Source organism: Lissotriton vulgaris, chromosome 6 (genome assembly GCF_964263255.1).
Source record: "Lissotriton vulgaris chromosome 6, aLisVul1.2, whole genome shotgun sequence".
NCBI classification, from domain to species: domain Eukaryota; kingdom Metazoa; phylum Chordata; class Amphibia; order Caudata; family Salamandridae; genus Lissotriton; species Lissotriton vulgaris.
In genome coordinates, this window is record NC_141694.1 from 785,903,529 (window position 1) to 785,919,417 (window position 15,889).

A 15,889-nucleotide genomic window follows, 5' to 3' on the forward strand; every position below is an offset into this window, starting at 1 on the left:
TGATGTTGGTGGTATTGGTGGTGGTGTTGGTGGGATTGGTGGTGGAGGGGGTATTGGTTGTGGTGGTGGTGGAGGTGGTGGTATTGGTGGTAGTGGTATTGGTGGTGGTAGCGGTATTGGTGGTGGTAGCGGTATTGGTGGTGATGACGGTATAGGTGGTGGTGGCGGGATTGGTGGTCGTGATATTGGTGTTGTTGTTGTTAATAAAGCAGGCTTTTGAAAACAACCATTCAGGTGGCTTAGTGCAGATGACATGTAACACAGATGTGCTGTCGTCAGCTTCAGCCCATAAGCACACGATTATGTGCTACCTGGAATTCACATGACTTAATTCGCTAATCATTTCTGAATCCATTTTACTTGGGGTTGAAACGGTAAAGAGATAATGCCAGATACAAGATAATGCTGGGTTAATGTGATTGAAAGGGGTGCCCGTGTTAGGGGGAAGGCCGTGCTGCTTAAAAAAACACAAGCGGTTTCAGCTGAAGCAGTGCATGTCCGACCTGCAGTAAGAGAAGCTCAACAAAGTAAATAGTGCTTAGAGACTAAATACCAGGTCCGGTGTAATAACCGAAGTTAAGGGGCCAGTAGCCAGAAGTGACTCCAAGGGCTAGTTGCTGGCCTCCTGTTACGAGCCACCGGGACATAAAAAGCTCCCACCATCTTAAACGCGCACCTGTACCAAACCAAATTGAGTCCTGCAGTCCTAAGAGGTGTCACGCCAGTTTTGGACCCTTTGCGGCTTCTCCTGCTACGTTGATCTCCACAGTAGGAAATCTTTTTGGTCGGCCCTGCGCCAAAGGGGAATCTGACTTCGTGGAACTATCTTCGGCTACAGCTCTCTGCCTCGTCCAGCTGGAGATATCGGCTTTCATTTGGATGACTAAGTCCGAATGTAGAAATCTTCACTGAGGCTTCGCCCGAAAGCCATTTGAGGAAAACATTCCCTCCTCGGACGCCTCCTTCAGCCTTGTCCTGCTGAACTTTACCTTCTCAGACACTCTTTCTCAGAATTTCTCCAAGTCCAAAGGTCAGCTCCGACCAGGGCCAATCTACTGCTACGATCCAAACTGCGCTCCATTGTGGTCGGCCATAACATTCAACTTTGACCCAGTGTCGCGCAACTGGAAATTCGTGGTTGGCCCTTTGATCTCTTAGGGGCATGTTTTTACCAAAAACTTTAAAAAAAATCATAAGTGCTACTGAATTTTCATTATTTTGCTGTCAATTTATTAAAATTGACTGAGTTTTCTAAATTGGTTTGGGATTTTACTTGTGTTGTGTCTTCACTTTATTTCTGTTCTTACACATCAACTCTAAGTTAAGCCTGAATATTTTTTGTGTCAAACTACCAAGGGTTAACCATAGGCTAATTTAGGGACTTTTTGTGGTTCACCCTGCAAGGGTTTGTGGTTGCTGCTTGACCAAGACTCACACCCCAGTCAACCAACAACCCAATTTCTCACACATTCGGCCTCCTTATAATGACAGTCGGATGAGCATTCGAGCAACATTGTAGCGGAATTGGGACCGACTGACAAGCAATCGGAGGACCCCCCCAATTTATGATGCGACCTCCGTGTAGGCGGTCAGGATCATAACTTTTCCCATTGCGGCTTGTGCTGCGGCCCAAAAAGCAGCACAGGCCACAATGGAAATATTGATGTTTTCAAACATTCATGCCCCGTGTGCCGGTCACCATGTGTTGCCTGGCACATTGGACATGGATGTTTGGAGCACCACAGGTGGCCCCCTGGGCCTATAGCAGAAGCCCACAGGGGACAGGGGCCTTGCTTGGTGCCTCAAAAGTCCTATTCCGGCAGCCTTTCGGACCGCCATGAAAAGGCAGTCGGAATGGACAATCTTATTCCCTACGGCGGTGCCTAAGCAGGAACTGCCCCCTATTGTAGGGTATTATTTTTTGACCAACAGTCCGACAGGCTCTAAAGCGCCAGTCCCTCCGCCCGCTACCTCCGACTGCCACACATCATAATGCGGTGGTTGGACCGCTGCACCAGATGTCAGATGGACCGCCCCCAACAGGCCATCAGTGACTGTCCATCTGACATCATAATTGGGCCCACTGTGTTTACAAGAATACCAATGGATTACTGGGAAAGTCAAACAAACATAGCAAGCATATTACCTGTATATTACAACTTGTTATGCCGATTTCTTCAAGAGCCAACTGAGCAGCCTTCTGTTTTGCAAACTTTTTATTTTTTCCTTCAGCTTCCTTATACTCTTTGCCTCCAACTACTGCACAGCAAACAAACCTACAAAAACAGTAATGTGATTAATTTATCTGTTTATTAAATTATTTTCATTACTACAGTTTTCATTCATTTATCATGTGGTGCATCATGTTTGTTCCAGTCCTTACAACACAGAGTATTCCTCACAAGGAAATAGAAATCTAGTTTGCTCTTGTGAGAAAAAAAAGCTCAGCTCTAGCTGCCGATCAGACCTTTCATTCGCAATTCTATAATTTACACATAGATTGACATTTGGCTCTGCCCTAAAGGACTATTTGTCTTTCTAATTCACCTCATGCTATTGGCTGTTTCATATACCAGTTAGTTTCCTATGAATGAATGAATAAATTAGTATCCTATGAATGAATGAATTAATCAAATACATGTATTAAGACAAATATCTCCAAAAACAAACCAATTAAACAAGTATGTTAAAACTATTTAGAACAGAGCAAATACACCCAGGGTTAACAAATTCAGTCTATTCATCTTTTCAATGTCATTCATAAATTGTCCAAGTACTCCTGTCATATCTGAGAATCTCATATTAATTAATAATTCAATCGCCAACTTCTGTGTCAAAGTGAAGTATTTTGAAAAGACATGTTTAAGAATCGTTTTATAAATATCCATAATCAAAAAGCAGTCCATTTAAATATTTTTAAAACTCTGCGGGGATAAAGGGGGTAAGATGCTTTCACATAGGCTTCGTGCGCGGGCGCAGTCACACACAATTCAAGCAATCAAAGATCATCAGGCACAGACCCACACCACTGACGCTGACATTGTTAACACCTTTCGCCACTTTTACCAAGCGCTCTATAAGAAGGAGGGAACGGCACCTGAGAGCATAAAGGAGTATCTTGCATCATCGGGTATTACGCCCTTGTATCGGGACTCGGCTGAGGCGCTAGACGCTGAGATACGGGTGGAGGAGGTTATCTCGGCCATCGCGCGGCTGAAGCTGGCCTAATCACCTGGTCAAGATGGGTTTCCAGCTATCTTTTACAAAACGTATTGTGAGGAGCTGGCTCCTATCCTGACTCGCCTCTTCAATTCCTTCCTCAACACCGGGGTGGTCACTCCCTCCATGACTGAAGCAGCCATAATGGTCATTCCCAAACAAGGGAAGGATCCTACGGAATGCGGCTCTTATAGGCCGATCTCACACCTCAACATTGACGCTAAATTATTTGCGGGAGTGTTAGCTGCGAGGCTTAGCCCCCTGATGGATGGAGTGATTGACCCTGATCAAGCGGGTTTATACCAACTAGGCAGCGGGGTGATAACACTAAGAGGTTGCTCCACCTACTGACCTGGTACACCGCTCCAGGACGCAAACTTTCCTGCTTTCTATCGGTGCGGAGAAAGCATTCAACCGTGTCGACTGGGGCTACATATTCGAGGTACTACGGGCTTTTGGGATAGGCGATAACTTCTTGCGGTGGATTCAGTGCCTCTATACAGCTCCTACAGAGGTGGTGCGGGTGAATGGGTGTCAGGCTGCACCTTTTCCATCTCTAGGGGGACACAGCAGGGGTGCCCCCTATCCCCGCTGCTTTTTGCGCTCTATATGGTGCTTTTCGCCCAGCACGTGCGCTCCCACGCTGATATCTCGGGGATCCGGTTTGGGGCTGATGTCCATAAAGTCAGAGCCAAGATGACGTTGTCCGCATACAGACTAACTAACCCCCACCCTTCTCTGCGGTGTCTATCCGCGGAACCTATGGCCTTCCAAAACGCAGCAGGGTTTAAAGTCAATTTTTCTAAATCACAAATGTCTCTGTTCCGGACGCTGATGTGGTAGACCTGCAGAGAGACTTCCCCTTCCAATGGCTACAATCAGACATCAAGTACTTGGGTATACGGCTGGCCCCGACCCTACCCAAGACCCTTTCCTTAAACTATTCTATACTGGGTGAACAGGTCACCAAGACCCTGTTCGACTGGTCCTGCCTTAAGTTGGCCTGGTTCGGGAGGTTGGCCGCCATCAAAATTACGGTGCTTCCCCGCATTCTTCATCTTTTTCAGATGTTGCCTCTGAGCCCACCGCTGGGCATGCTGCGGAGACTTCAGGGCCTCCTCAATAAGTTCTTATGGAACCACAAGAGGCCTCGCGTTGCGTTTGCCGTGACCACTGCTCCGAAGGCAGCTGGTGGGCTGGGCTTCCCGCTGCTTGCTGCATACTTCCAGGCATCCTGTTTTAGGTACATAGTCGAATGGAATAGGCCTTTGTCCAGTAAGCACTGGAACTTTATGGACCAGTCGGTTGCTGGATGTAATATTTGGCGGGAGCTATGGCTGCCGCGCAAGCGAAGGGCATGGGGTTTGTATTCTTCCCCGGTGACATCGCCGACACTCAAAGCCTGGGATCAGCTGGCGCTGAATAAGGATTGGACATCCTTCCCCTCCCCAATGACACCCATAGTAGATAACCCTGACTTTCCGCAGGGTTGTGCATCACCGTTCTTCCATCACTGGCGAGAGGAGGGCTGCAAGCGGGTGGGTTTGCTCTTCGACCTATACGGGCTGATTCCGTTTACCACATTGCGTTCGGAATATTTTCAGTTGCACAAGGAGGACGCATTCTACCAATTTTCAATTCAATTCAATTTTATTTAAATATGGTTTTGGAACTCCTTAGAGATCCACATATTACAAAGAAACAGACAAGACATATAAAATGAGTCCACATGTGGTCGACTTATTCTAGCAAAATTATACAGATTATCTTACCATTCATCTAATACAATTCTAAAAAACATTTGAAAAAATTAAAAATTCTGTTACAGAAAATTTCGTTTGGAGGACTAAAGATTGCATCTATCAGGGATCTTGCTGATAAAATACCAAACTGAATACATACAGGCTTTACCCACAAACGACGGTGGGCCATTAATGCTGGACAAACTAGCAGGACATGTATGGAGTCTTGGACTGAAGTATTACAGAAATTACATATATTGGATATACCGTGCCATTTGGCCAACAACTTATTCAGTAGAAGAAGATCCTGCCTAAGAAGCAGCCAAAAGCGGCGCAAACCATGAGGTATATTCCAGGAGGCATAAGGTTGTATTTGTCCAAACAAACAGGAATCAACAGCTTGAGTGGCCCCCTTCTTTTGTACAATCAAGTTGCGATCCCTTTCGTAGCTTAACTTCCATGTAGCTTGTTTTAATGTAAATTTTAATTGTTGCATAGAGAGGTCTAAAAGAGTGGCTTCCTCCAAGACCAAGAGTGTAATGGCCTTCCTGTAATTCTTTATAAGAATCGAATGCTCTTTTAGGGGGCCCATCAACTCTTTTGTGATTAGGGATCTTAGTGTGGCTGGCTTTCCTTTGATCAAACAGATAACCCAGCGAATGACTCCTGCCAGACCCTGTGCCCAGCTGCTTCTTAGACCGAATTCCAAACGAAGGGCTGCTGCACTGCAACTATTATTAACCGAAGTTAAGCTTCTCAGGAGGGAGCCCTCGATAATGTCCAAAAAACCCCATTCGACTGAGTCGATGAGTTCTATGCCGTAAAGCAAAGTTGGGGGGACTTTTGCCTGGAAAGCCTCCAGCAGGTAACCAAAGTGTCTTTTACCGGTTGATTTGTATAATGCTCTTAACCCATTTCCCTGCGACTTTGCCTTGCGAGAACTATTTTCTATATGGGTTTTGTTGCTCAAGTTGCTATTAACAACCTTGCCCAAAAATACATATGATTTTACTCTTTCTAATTTTTGGCCTCCCAGCTCCCAGCTAATGTGTTCCAACTTCAGTTTTTTTCGCCCCTCCATACACATTACCTTGCTTTTAGAAATATTTATTTTCAGGAAATGGGCTTCGGAGAATGCGTATAATGAATGCAGACGATTGTTAAGGCCTTTTGGGGTAAGGTCTAGGATTAATATGTCGTCCGCATACATTAAACAGGAAATATGTGTGTCTCCCAGGCGTGGCGCAATTCCTTCACATGCAGATATGATGAAGGGGAGATCACTAACGTAAAGGGAAAACAAAAGGGGAGCTAAAAGACAGCCCTGTTTGAGGCTATTTGCCGATGGAATAAGCTGGGATAAGCCCCTTTCTCCTCCCAATAGCACTCTGCACCACGTATTATCGTGCAAATCTTGTACCAAACGTAAGAGGCTATGAGGCATTCCCAGAGCGTGTAGCTTTCTCCACAATAATTGTCGATCGACCTTATCAAAGGCCGTGGTGAAATCTATGAATGCCGCATAGACTCTCCCCTTTCTGGCTCCAATGTATTTGTCGGTTATTACCTGGAGGGCTGTTAGATTGTCCATGGTACCATGGTTTTTCCTGAAACCAGTCTGCTCGAGTGGAAGAATATTTGAATGTTCCACCCAATCATTTATTCGTTTGAGCAGGCATCTTGTAAAAACTTTGCCGATTGCATCCAACAATGCAATCTGGCGGTAGTTCTGAGGGGATAGGCGATCTCCCTTTTTAAACAATGGTACCAGGATACTTCCCTTCCAGGAGGGTAAAACCTTACCTCTTAATAAACAAATATTAAAAATTGGACAGAGTAGCACACTCCATTTAGCCCTATTCTGTTTTAGTACGTTAATGGGCAATTCATCCGGGCCCATAGCCCCGGAATGCCGCATTTCTCCGATAGCTAAGTCTATGTCCTTTTCTGTAAATGGCTCTAAAGGCAAACTCGTTTCTTTTGGCCATACTTGGGCCACCGTGTTGTTGCTTGCATAGAGATTAGAAACAAAGTCCCTCCATATTTGTTCCTCAATAGGGATGGGTAGAGGGCTTGTTCTCAGTCCGCACCCCTCACCTATAAGGGACCAAAATTGCCTCATTTCCCCATTAATGGCTGCTTCTCTTGTTTTTACCCAGATGGCATCCTCTTTTTCTTTACGTAATGTGGCTAATAGCCTTCTCATTTTCCTTTTTAGCATTGTTATTTTTTGTGCTGTACCAGCAGATCTATTTAAATATTGAGCCCTTATTAATTTCTATGTTGAGCAGTCTCAGAGGGCTAGGGAATATTGCAGTGGACTTTTTCTTATTAAGCTTTTTTGCCCCTGCTATCACTGACTTCATGAACAGGGAGAAATTTTCGATTTCAGAGCCATACCAGGAAGGAAGCTCAGATATAGCTACATCGAGCATTGCTTCCAAATTTCGATGCGCCCTTGCATTCCAGTAGCACCTTCCTGATTTGGAGCCGAAATTTGTTTGCTCACTATTCAAAGACCACCGATCACATTTTGAAGGCTTTACATTCATCGAGATGGAGAGGATTCTGTGATCACTTAACGGTGTATCGATAATATTGAGGTCCTTCAACAACTCAAATGAATGGGTCCCCATTATTACATAATCAAGAATCGATTCCCCTTGGTAGGATTTATGTGTGAAATTAGCCGGGGAATCCGAGGGGAGTCTCCCATTTGCAATAATCCCGTCCATTTCTGCCAACTCATTTAATAATAGCTTACCACGTTTGTTTGTTTTTATATTTTCAGGAAACGCTGCCCGAGGGATATGGAGAGTTTCTTCTCTAAATTTATTGCAGAATAAGTTTATGCTTGAATTGGAAATCTTGCAATTCAAGTCCCCGACTAGAATTATAGCCGTCATTGGATCTTTCTCCCTGATACTCTGGATATGCAAAAAAACCTTTTTTAAGATTGCATTAAAACCAGCTTCCGGGGGTATATAGGCATTAATCAGAACCAGACGGTTACCAGCTTTAGGGTTATCTGGCCCAAATAGAGTTGCTACTTGAAATAGTTTACTGGGGTCCATATAGTGCACATAGTTCCAATTTATTCGGTTCGATAAAAGACAAGCTATCCCCCCACTGGCATGTCCTTTTTTATTCGAAGTGGCGCTACCTTCCAATACATAATAGTCTTTCCCTATTTGAACTTTATCGGGGCACCATGTCTCCTGGAGGCATATTATGTTTGCCTCCAGGGACAAAAGAAATGCCATTTTCTCCGGACTGTTTTTTAAACCGGCTGCATTCCAGGATATTATAGATAATTTTTTGCTAAAGATGCGAATTAGATGGTTGTTTATTTAGGGGTTTTTCTGCAAGAACTCTGGGAAGCCAATTCCATTGAACATTTTCATCTCCAGTATCTGATTGGTAAGATAGCAAGGTAGGATTAGCATAGGACACTAAACGAGAATCCTTAGACTTGCATATTTTTAACTCTGTAAGCTCCCTCACCTTATTTATACTACCTGTTGCTGCTTGCAACAGAGAAGAGGGGGGCTTCTGGCGAGTTTGGGATTTAAGGACATTGTTTTGTCTAGTGTGCTCCAACACCGGGATTACATCTATTCCTCTGCTCTGCAGATCTTCTGAGCGTTGCAGAATAAGATTGGCTACTAACTTAGAGTGGAACTTCACCCTAGTTATCATCCCCACTTCTGATTTTAATATTTGTACCCTATCTAAATCGGCTGATTGTATTAATTTCAAGTTAGCAGATTCTTGAAAATATTTAAGCAAAAGGGATCTATTCAGAATGCATTCAGCATCAAAAAGGGGAAAAAATTCTACCCATACGGTATCTATGCTTTTCTCCTTAGACTCTGTTAGCGAGGCACCTCTTGCGACTACTCCCGAGAAGGGTGTTGCTAGGGGGTTAAGTGTTGGAACTACTTGGCCGGGGGGATTCTGTTCCTGTCCTGAGAATATTGGATTTTTGGACCCAATTATATCCCTATTGATGGTAACTTGTTGCAAGAGGATATTTGTATCAATTGTTGAAGGTGGAGGGGGGGAGGAAGTAAATAATAATGGTGGAATAGCCGGGGGCGGAGGGGCGATATTTTCTTTAATGATCTTATTTTCAGAGTTATTATCCTTTTCCGCTACAACCTGAGTTTGATATACCTCATTGTGTAGGGGGGAATTAAGATGTTTTCTAAAAAGGATTTTCCTCCGCCTATTTTTTTCTATCCATCTCAATAGTTTCCTCTTGTTCTTTCCGTTCTTTTTTGTTATCTCTGACTTCCCTTTATTACTATTCTCTTCCGGAGCAGCATCCACCTCTCTATCTTCTTCTCCCTGTTGCTTCTTGAAAATAGGGAAAAGGTCATTCCCGGTTTTTGGAGGGAGTTCCCCACAAGATTTTCTGAATCATTAACTGATGAGCAATTTTGGGAAGAGGGTGGCTGGGTAGCACTTGTTTTTACGACCTCATGTACTCTATTTGGAACATTATTAACTATAGATAACTGATCTTTTATTCCTACCTCATCTAGTTCTAAAGGGGAGGAGGACTGCTCCTTTTGAACTGCAACCTTCTCTTTTTGAGTGCCCAATAAAACTTTCAAAATTTTAGTCACTGTATCTAGTACACAGTCGGAGCCCCCCACAAATTTTTCCAGTAATTGTAAAATGGACGACAATAAATGTTCTAATATATGGAGGGAATCAGAAATGGGTTTGTCTGTCCCCTGACATTGTAGTGCATTTATCCCGGTCAAATCTAGGTTGGGACTTATAGAAAAATTTGAGTGTGAGGACTTGGAGGGGGTACTGCTGTAAAGCTGCAAGCCTGCATGGGTCGATGTTACCGGGGTTTTTAAGTCCATCTCGGTTTTAACCAGGTCGGTCTCTATATACCTTTGACATAGGTCTTTATCTAGGACCATTGGAGACAGACCATTGTTGAAGGAATCTTTTGTTGGTGATATATTTACTGTGTGATGGGCATCTTCGTGTGGAGTTTTCCCTATATGCAAGTTATCTTGTTCTATGTCTTTCTTTGTTTTTATGACTACTTCTGGTACTAATTCAATATTGTTTTGCATTGTGGGGAATAGGGGAGGAGAAAAACCACACTCAGAGGATAAAGGTGCTACTCTTGTTGCTGCAGAATTATTATCCACAATTACCTTTCTATTTTCAGGCATCTCTCTCGAAGTATTGGATAATATATCTAAGTGAATAGCTCCAGAATCCTTAATATCCTCCGACTTATTGTCCGCCACTGTAGCTTTATTCTTACCCCTTTCCCAGAGATTAAAGAGCTGACAAGTGCTTTTCAGATTAGTGGCCTGGCTAAGTTTATTTCGGAGGGGATTCGATCTGGTTTTTGAACATGATTTTCCTACCAGTATTCTCCCGGACCTTAATTTCTTTGTCATCATCTCAATCAAACAATGAAAGCGGTAAAAGGTATAAGAGAGATTACTATTTAGTACACCTAAGCTGAAATACTTGGCAGATTTCTCGAAAGTATATATTTGATGAACTAAACCTAAACCTGACAAACAGTGACTACAGAACCTATAAGGTTGTAAGAAACATTCTAGAGCATTTTTCAAAATGGGGCGAGGAGGTCACGAGACAGGTGGGGGTACTCTGGCCAAACAGTATGCGGATAGATGAATGTTAGAGGACTGGCCTAGCCTAGCCTTCTCGTGCCTCTGAGGCCCTCAGAGGGCCCGCCCTTGTCCCGGGCTTCTCCCGGCGCAATCCCGCGCGCTCCCGCGCAGCGGAAGTCCTATGCGAGATTTATTGGAGACCTAATGAAGGGGGTGTGGCTGACAGGGAGAGCGGCCCAGGTGACTCAGGCGGGTCCGCAGCAGGGACTCCTGGAACTCGGAGTCCAGCAGACCACACGCTCGCAGCCCTGCAGCACTAACCAGCAACACTGTCCACACAAGTCTCCCCTCCTCTGTAATCTCCTGGCAGCAAGCGCTGCGAGCAGTAGAATTTCACTGGGTAGGCGCTCTGGAGATACAAGGCGCTAGGGAGCCTCCGTGCAAGCAAACAGGATATCAGGATACCAACAGGCAGGAACAGTTCAGAGTGAAACAATCCCATGTAGGAGACGAATCCGGTATGGAGGCTTACCACAGGGGGCGTGGCTGACAGGGAGAGCGGCCCAGGTGACTCAGGCGGGTCCGCAGCAGGGACTCCTGGAACTCGGAGTCCAGCAGACCACACGCTCGCAGCCCTGCAGCACTAACCAGCAACACTGTCCACACAAGTCTCCCCTCCTCTGTAATCTCCTGGCAGCAAGCGCTGCGAAGCGGGACCCGCGGAGCGGGTCCTGCGAGCAGTAGAATTTCACTGGGTAGGCGCTCTGGAGATACAAGGTGCTAGGGAGCCTCCGTGCAAGCAAACAGGATATCAGGATACCAACAGGCAGGAACAGTTCAGAGTGAAACGCATTCTACCACACACAGGAGCCACATTGGGTGACCCAACCGACCAATGTAGCACTCATGTCGCAGCCGCTAACAACCTTTGAACGTTGGCTGGTATGCAAAAAAGATAACCGGAGTCTCATCTCAGAGCTTTATGTGATGATTCTACGCTGTCCGCGGAAGCAACGTACAAAAGCGCAGGTCCGCTGGGAAGTGGAGTTAGGGCGTTCTCTGTTGACCAAAGAATGGGAGCATGTGTTCTATAGAGCGCACCACACGTTATCTAACACTGCTAGGACTGAATCGGCCTACAAAACAGCGACCTATTGGTACTACACGCCTGCGCGCATTAAGATGTTTGACAAAGCAAAGTCAGGCCTCTGCTGGAGGGGTTGTGGGATGTCCGGGACCTTGATCCATTTGTTATGGCGATGCCCGAAACTGGAACGCTATTGGGCCACAGTCCTCGACGAGCTAGATTCTGCTTTTCAGATTACATTTTCTCGGCTACCTGAACATACGCTGCTGGGGTTACCCCATTCTAAATCTTTCCCTTTGCGCTCACTTAGGGGCAGACCGATTGCATTGGCTTTGCTAGCTGCGCGACAGGTTCTTTTGGCTCAGTGGGGTTCCCCGGCGATACCTGATTCTCGAGATTGGATCCAACGATTGTGGCATACCCTTGCAATGGAGCGCCTATCCTTGGGTATAGATGGGAAGGGCTCTGAGTATGCTAGGCTCTGGGGTCCTTTTTTACAGCTCATGTCCAAAGACCTGCGGGAAGTGACATGCCCGAATTACTTGCAAATCTTACAACTTATACCCCTGGAACCCGTGGGGGCCACACCGGTCACTTGAAAGACCACTGCATGCAGTCAGGATGAGTGGGTGGATCCGTGGGGGTAGTTAAGGTGTAGAGAAGCTGATGCAGAGCGGGGTGGGTTTGGGAGGTGGGGGGAAGGGAGGTTTCAGACGGGTACAGGGCTAGGGAGGGGGAGGGCTTGTTTTTCTTTTTCCTTATAAAACGGTGGCTGTGAATCAGGTGGGGCGGTGGAGTTTTTCCATTTACGCGGGGTCGACCTCCGGGGTGTAGACCCAGATGCTGTGTCTTTGATCTGTGTATCCGCCCTGCTGGCAGGTTGATGTAGGCAGCTGGGCTATGTTCTGAGATGTCCTTGCCGCATAATAAAAATTATTGATTCTAAATATTTTTAAAAGTGTGTTTAGTATTAAGTAAACAATGGTATTTTTCATGTTTTCCTCATATTTTTGATAAAAGTTTGACATTCAGAAACTGCGGTCCAGCCTACTCTAAATTTTAAAGCACTTTGACGTAAATTGTGATCTATCAATTTATATAAATATGGGAACACTTCCTCACATATCAATGTTCCTACTGGTAGGCAACTGAAGGTTTAAGTCACAAGTACGTAGCACTACCAAACAGTGGTAGTAAATGTTTGTAGAAGTATTTTACCAGGAAAAGTTTTCCATATTATTATATTACTCATCCTGTTCACTCAATTATATTTTTAATTTAAGAACACATCCACTGTCTTTTACTATTATGTGCTTCCTGCCAGCAGCGATAAGATACTTCATTTAAATCATGTTCCTATGACAATTTTCTAAAGAAGCCTAATCGAGATATTCTTGCAAACTCTAACCATGAGGTCAAACAAATTTCACACCTGATCATCTGAATAATTGCCCCTTTTGGTAAATGTAATTCTCTAGCGTAGCACTTTTTTAGTTGTTCCCAAGGAGATTTTGTAATCAGATATAAAGAATTTAGCTGCATATGTGAAAATACTGTCAGAAGAGGGGACAAAGAATGCCCTGCATATTTCTAACAGAAACTTAATAGGGCCAACTCCCATAATGTGATTATTACTTTTAATAATTGACCATAGCTTTCAACACCCTTTATTCTTTCCGTGTGAGAAACAATTTATATTTTGGTTGCTTTTTACCAAATATCATCTCTGCTTTTTCAAATGTTATACTTATATAATGTATTTTACAATATTGTGTAACAGCATCAATTTTCCTCTGTAACCCTACTTAAGACAGATTATTAATTTTAGGTGAGAAAGAGTGGTTAGAGTTAAAAGTAGAGGGAAGATCGTCGAAATAGAGACTAAACAAAGTTGGTGCAAAGACACAGCCTTGGAACAGGCCATTTTGTACGAATTACTTTTTTTCAAAAGTCACCCTAAAGTTTCAAGCATTATCTGCGCCTAGTTTGATATGTACAGTCCTTGAATTTAAGAGAGCAAGCCGAACTGTAGTTCCCATGAGATCAGTTTGATACTCTGCCTACTGTGTCAAAGGCAATTCGGAAGTCATACGCTGAAGGAGGAACATGGCGGCGGCAGGCTAACGGCTGCTGCGAGGCTCTGAACCCAAAACGCCCCGAGACGAGTGTTATGCCGGTCTCTATGCCTTATAAACGTGGATAGTCGTATTTAAACAAATGGTGAGATGGTTGATTGTTTATTAGCCGACTTTTGAATGTTTTCTGCTGAGTTTCCCCCCGCTCTTCTCTTTTCCGAGATTCGAGTCTGAATAAGCACGGAGGCACTAGGACCTGCGCGGAGACCTGGGCGGGATGCGGGAGCGAAGGTACGCAGCGGAGCAGGACACCGGGCAGCTGTACCGGATTTCGTGCAAGGAAAGCAGCGATTTACAGAAGCAGGGGAAAAGCAGTAACGGCTCACGAGTAGAGAAGGGCGCAGAAATCTCTAGACTCCGGGTAAGCTGCTGTAATATATGGCTGCGCTCAAGATTAGCTTTTTTGTATCGAGCAAGCACCTTAACGTGTCGGGACTCCTTTTCAGCAGCCTTTAGAAGCAGTGTAGTGGGTGATTGTATGGAGGCAGATAGAACCATAACTGACCCCTAAAATGACAATATCACCTCAATAGAAGTTACTAAGAGAGGGGAAACGACAGAGGAGGCTCCCTCAATTGTTTATTCTGTAGAATTACCCCTAAAGCAAGTTCCTGCTACTAAAGAAAAAAGAGGAGAAGTAAAGAACCGCTATCAGCTACGTTCTAAGCAAGAGCTTAAGAAGAAGGGAGTTCTCAATCCTACTGATTTAGCTGAGAGGGAGAGTAGTGGGCCGGTACCTATTTCGCCCTACAAACAAAACAGGAAAGGGGGGACAAAAAGAGGGAAGTCCAGAGGGATAAAGCAAACACAAGTACCCAGAGGGACCCCTTCGCTAAAAAGTTACTTCAAAATCATGGAGCAAGCTTTGAACTCTAAGGAGAGCAATATTGAAAACAACACAGGAACTGTGGGAGTGGACATAGGTTTACATGGAATTGAGAAGTCTACAATAGATGAAACTATTAAGTCCAATATAACATCAGACCCCCCTCTCCTATCTACCTTTCCTTTGAGTAATAAGTATGCTGTTTTGGATTCAATTCATTCTGCAGAAGTATCAGGGGCAATTTCACAGCAACTTTCCAGTCAAAACCCTGAGTTAGACATAGATATCCTACCGAATGGTGAACGAACGATACAAACTGTTCCCCCTCCTCCGGAAGATTTTGCAGCTACGGATACAGTAGAATTTCCCTTAAATAGCTCTCTACCTTTGCCTCCACCTAACGCCTGCTTGGGAAAATATGGCTTAACTTCACACCTAGATGAGGCAGCTGGAAGGTATGGAGCAGAAGAGGATAGACTGGGCTCCCTACTGCATACGCTGAGAGAGGATTTATTGGGTACATTTGAGATTTCTGAAAAAAACCAGAGAGGTTTACATGACAGATTCGACCTTCTGGAGGCCAAAATTGAAGGTATTAGTGCCAAAACTAGTGTTCTAGAAGGCAAAGTGACGGCCCTTTCAGAGACCTCTAAAGGAAACTCTAAAGACATAGAAGCCCTAAAAGCCCAGAATCGTACCTTAACAATGGATCTGGAAAGGTTGGAAACCCAAAGCCGACGCAACAATTTGAGAATCCTTAAAATTCCTGAAGGGGTTGAAGTAGAGGAGGACATAAAGGGATTTGTATGTAGACTGCTTCGAGAGGATATCCTGAAGGATCGTCTTGATATTAATCTGGAAGCTGAGAACCAGCGAGTCCACAGAGACCCGTTTAAGTTGCACCCTGACCGTAAAGCGCCTAGGAAGATTCTGGTGTACTTTCAAACTTATAGTGTTAAAGAATTGATCCTCACTAGATGTTTGTCACGTACGTCTTTACATTTTCGAGCCAATCCTTATCAAATAAGGTCAGATATAGGTGGAAAAACTGCTCAAAGACAATGGGAGCTTGGCTCTAGAATGCCAGAACTGCGTTCAATGGGGGCACAGGTGCAAATGAAATTCCCAGCTCTCCTTAAAATAATGTGGAATAATAAAATGTTTACGTGCCATTTCCCAGAGGAAGCTGATGCAGTATTAGCTAGGATGAAAGAGCAGACAGAATAACTGTATCACTACCTAAATTAATTCTATTTAAGAAGGGT

At 44.5% G+C, this 15,889-nt stretch overlaps 1 protein-coding gene across 1 annotated transcript in view; it reads right to left on the reverse strand.

The window, feature by feature from the left end:
- EIF2AK2 (eukaryotic translation initiation factor 2 alpha kinase 2) overlaps positions 1-15,889 on the reverse strand; it is a 515,830-nt gene that overhangs the window by 260,433 nt on the left and 239,508 nt on the right. Inside the window, exon 7 of the mRNA XM_086925273.1 lies at positions 2,147-2,276. Within this exon, the coding sequence (XP_086781399.1) occupies positions 2,147-2,276 (130 nt within the window). The remainder of the gene's footprint in view (positions 1-2,146; positions 2,277-15,889) is intronic.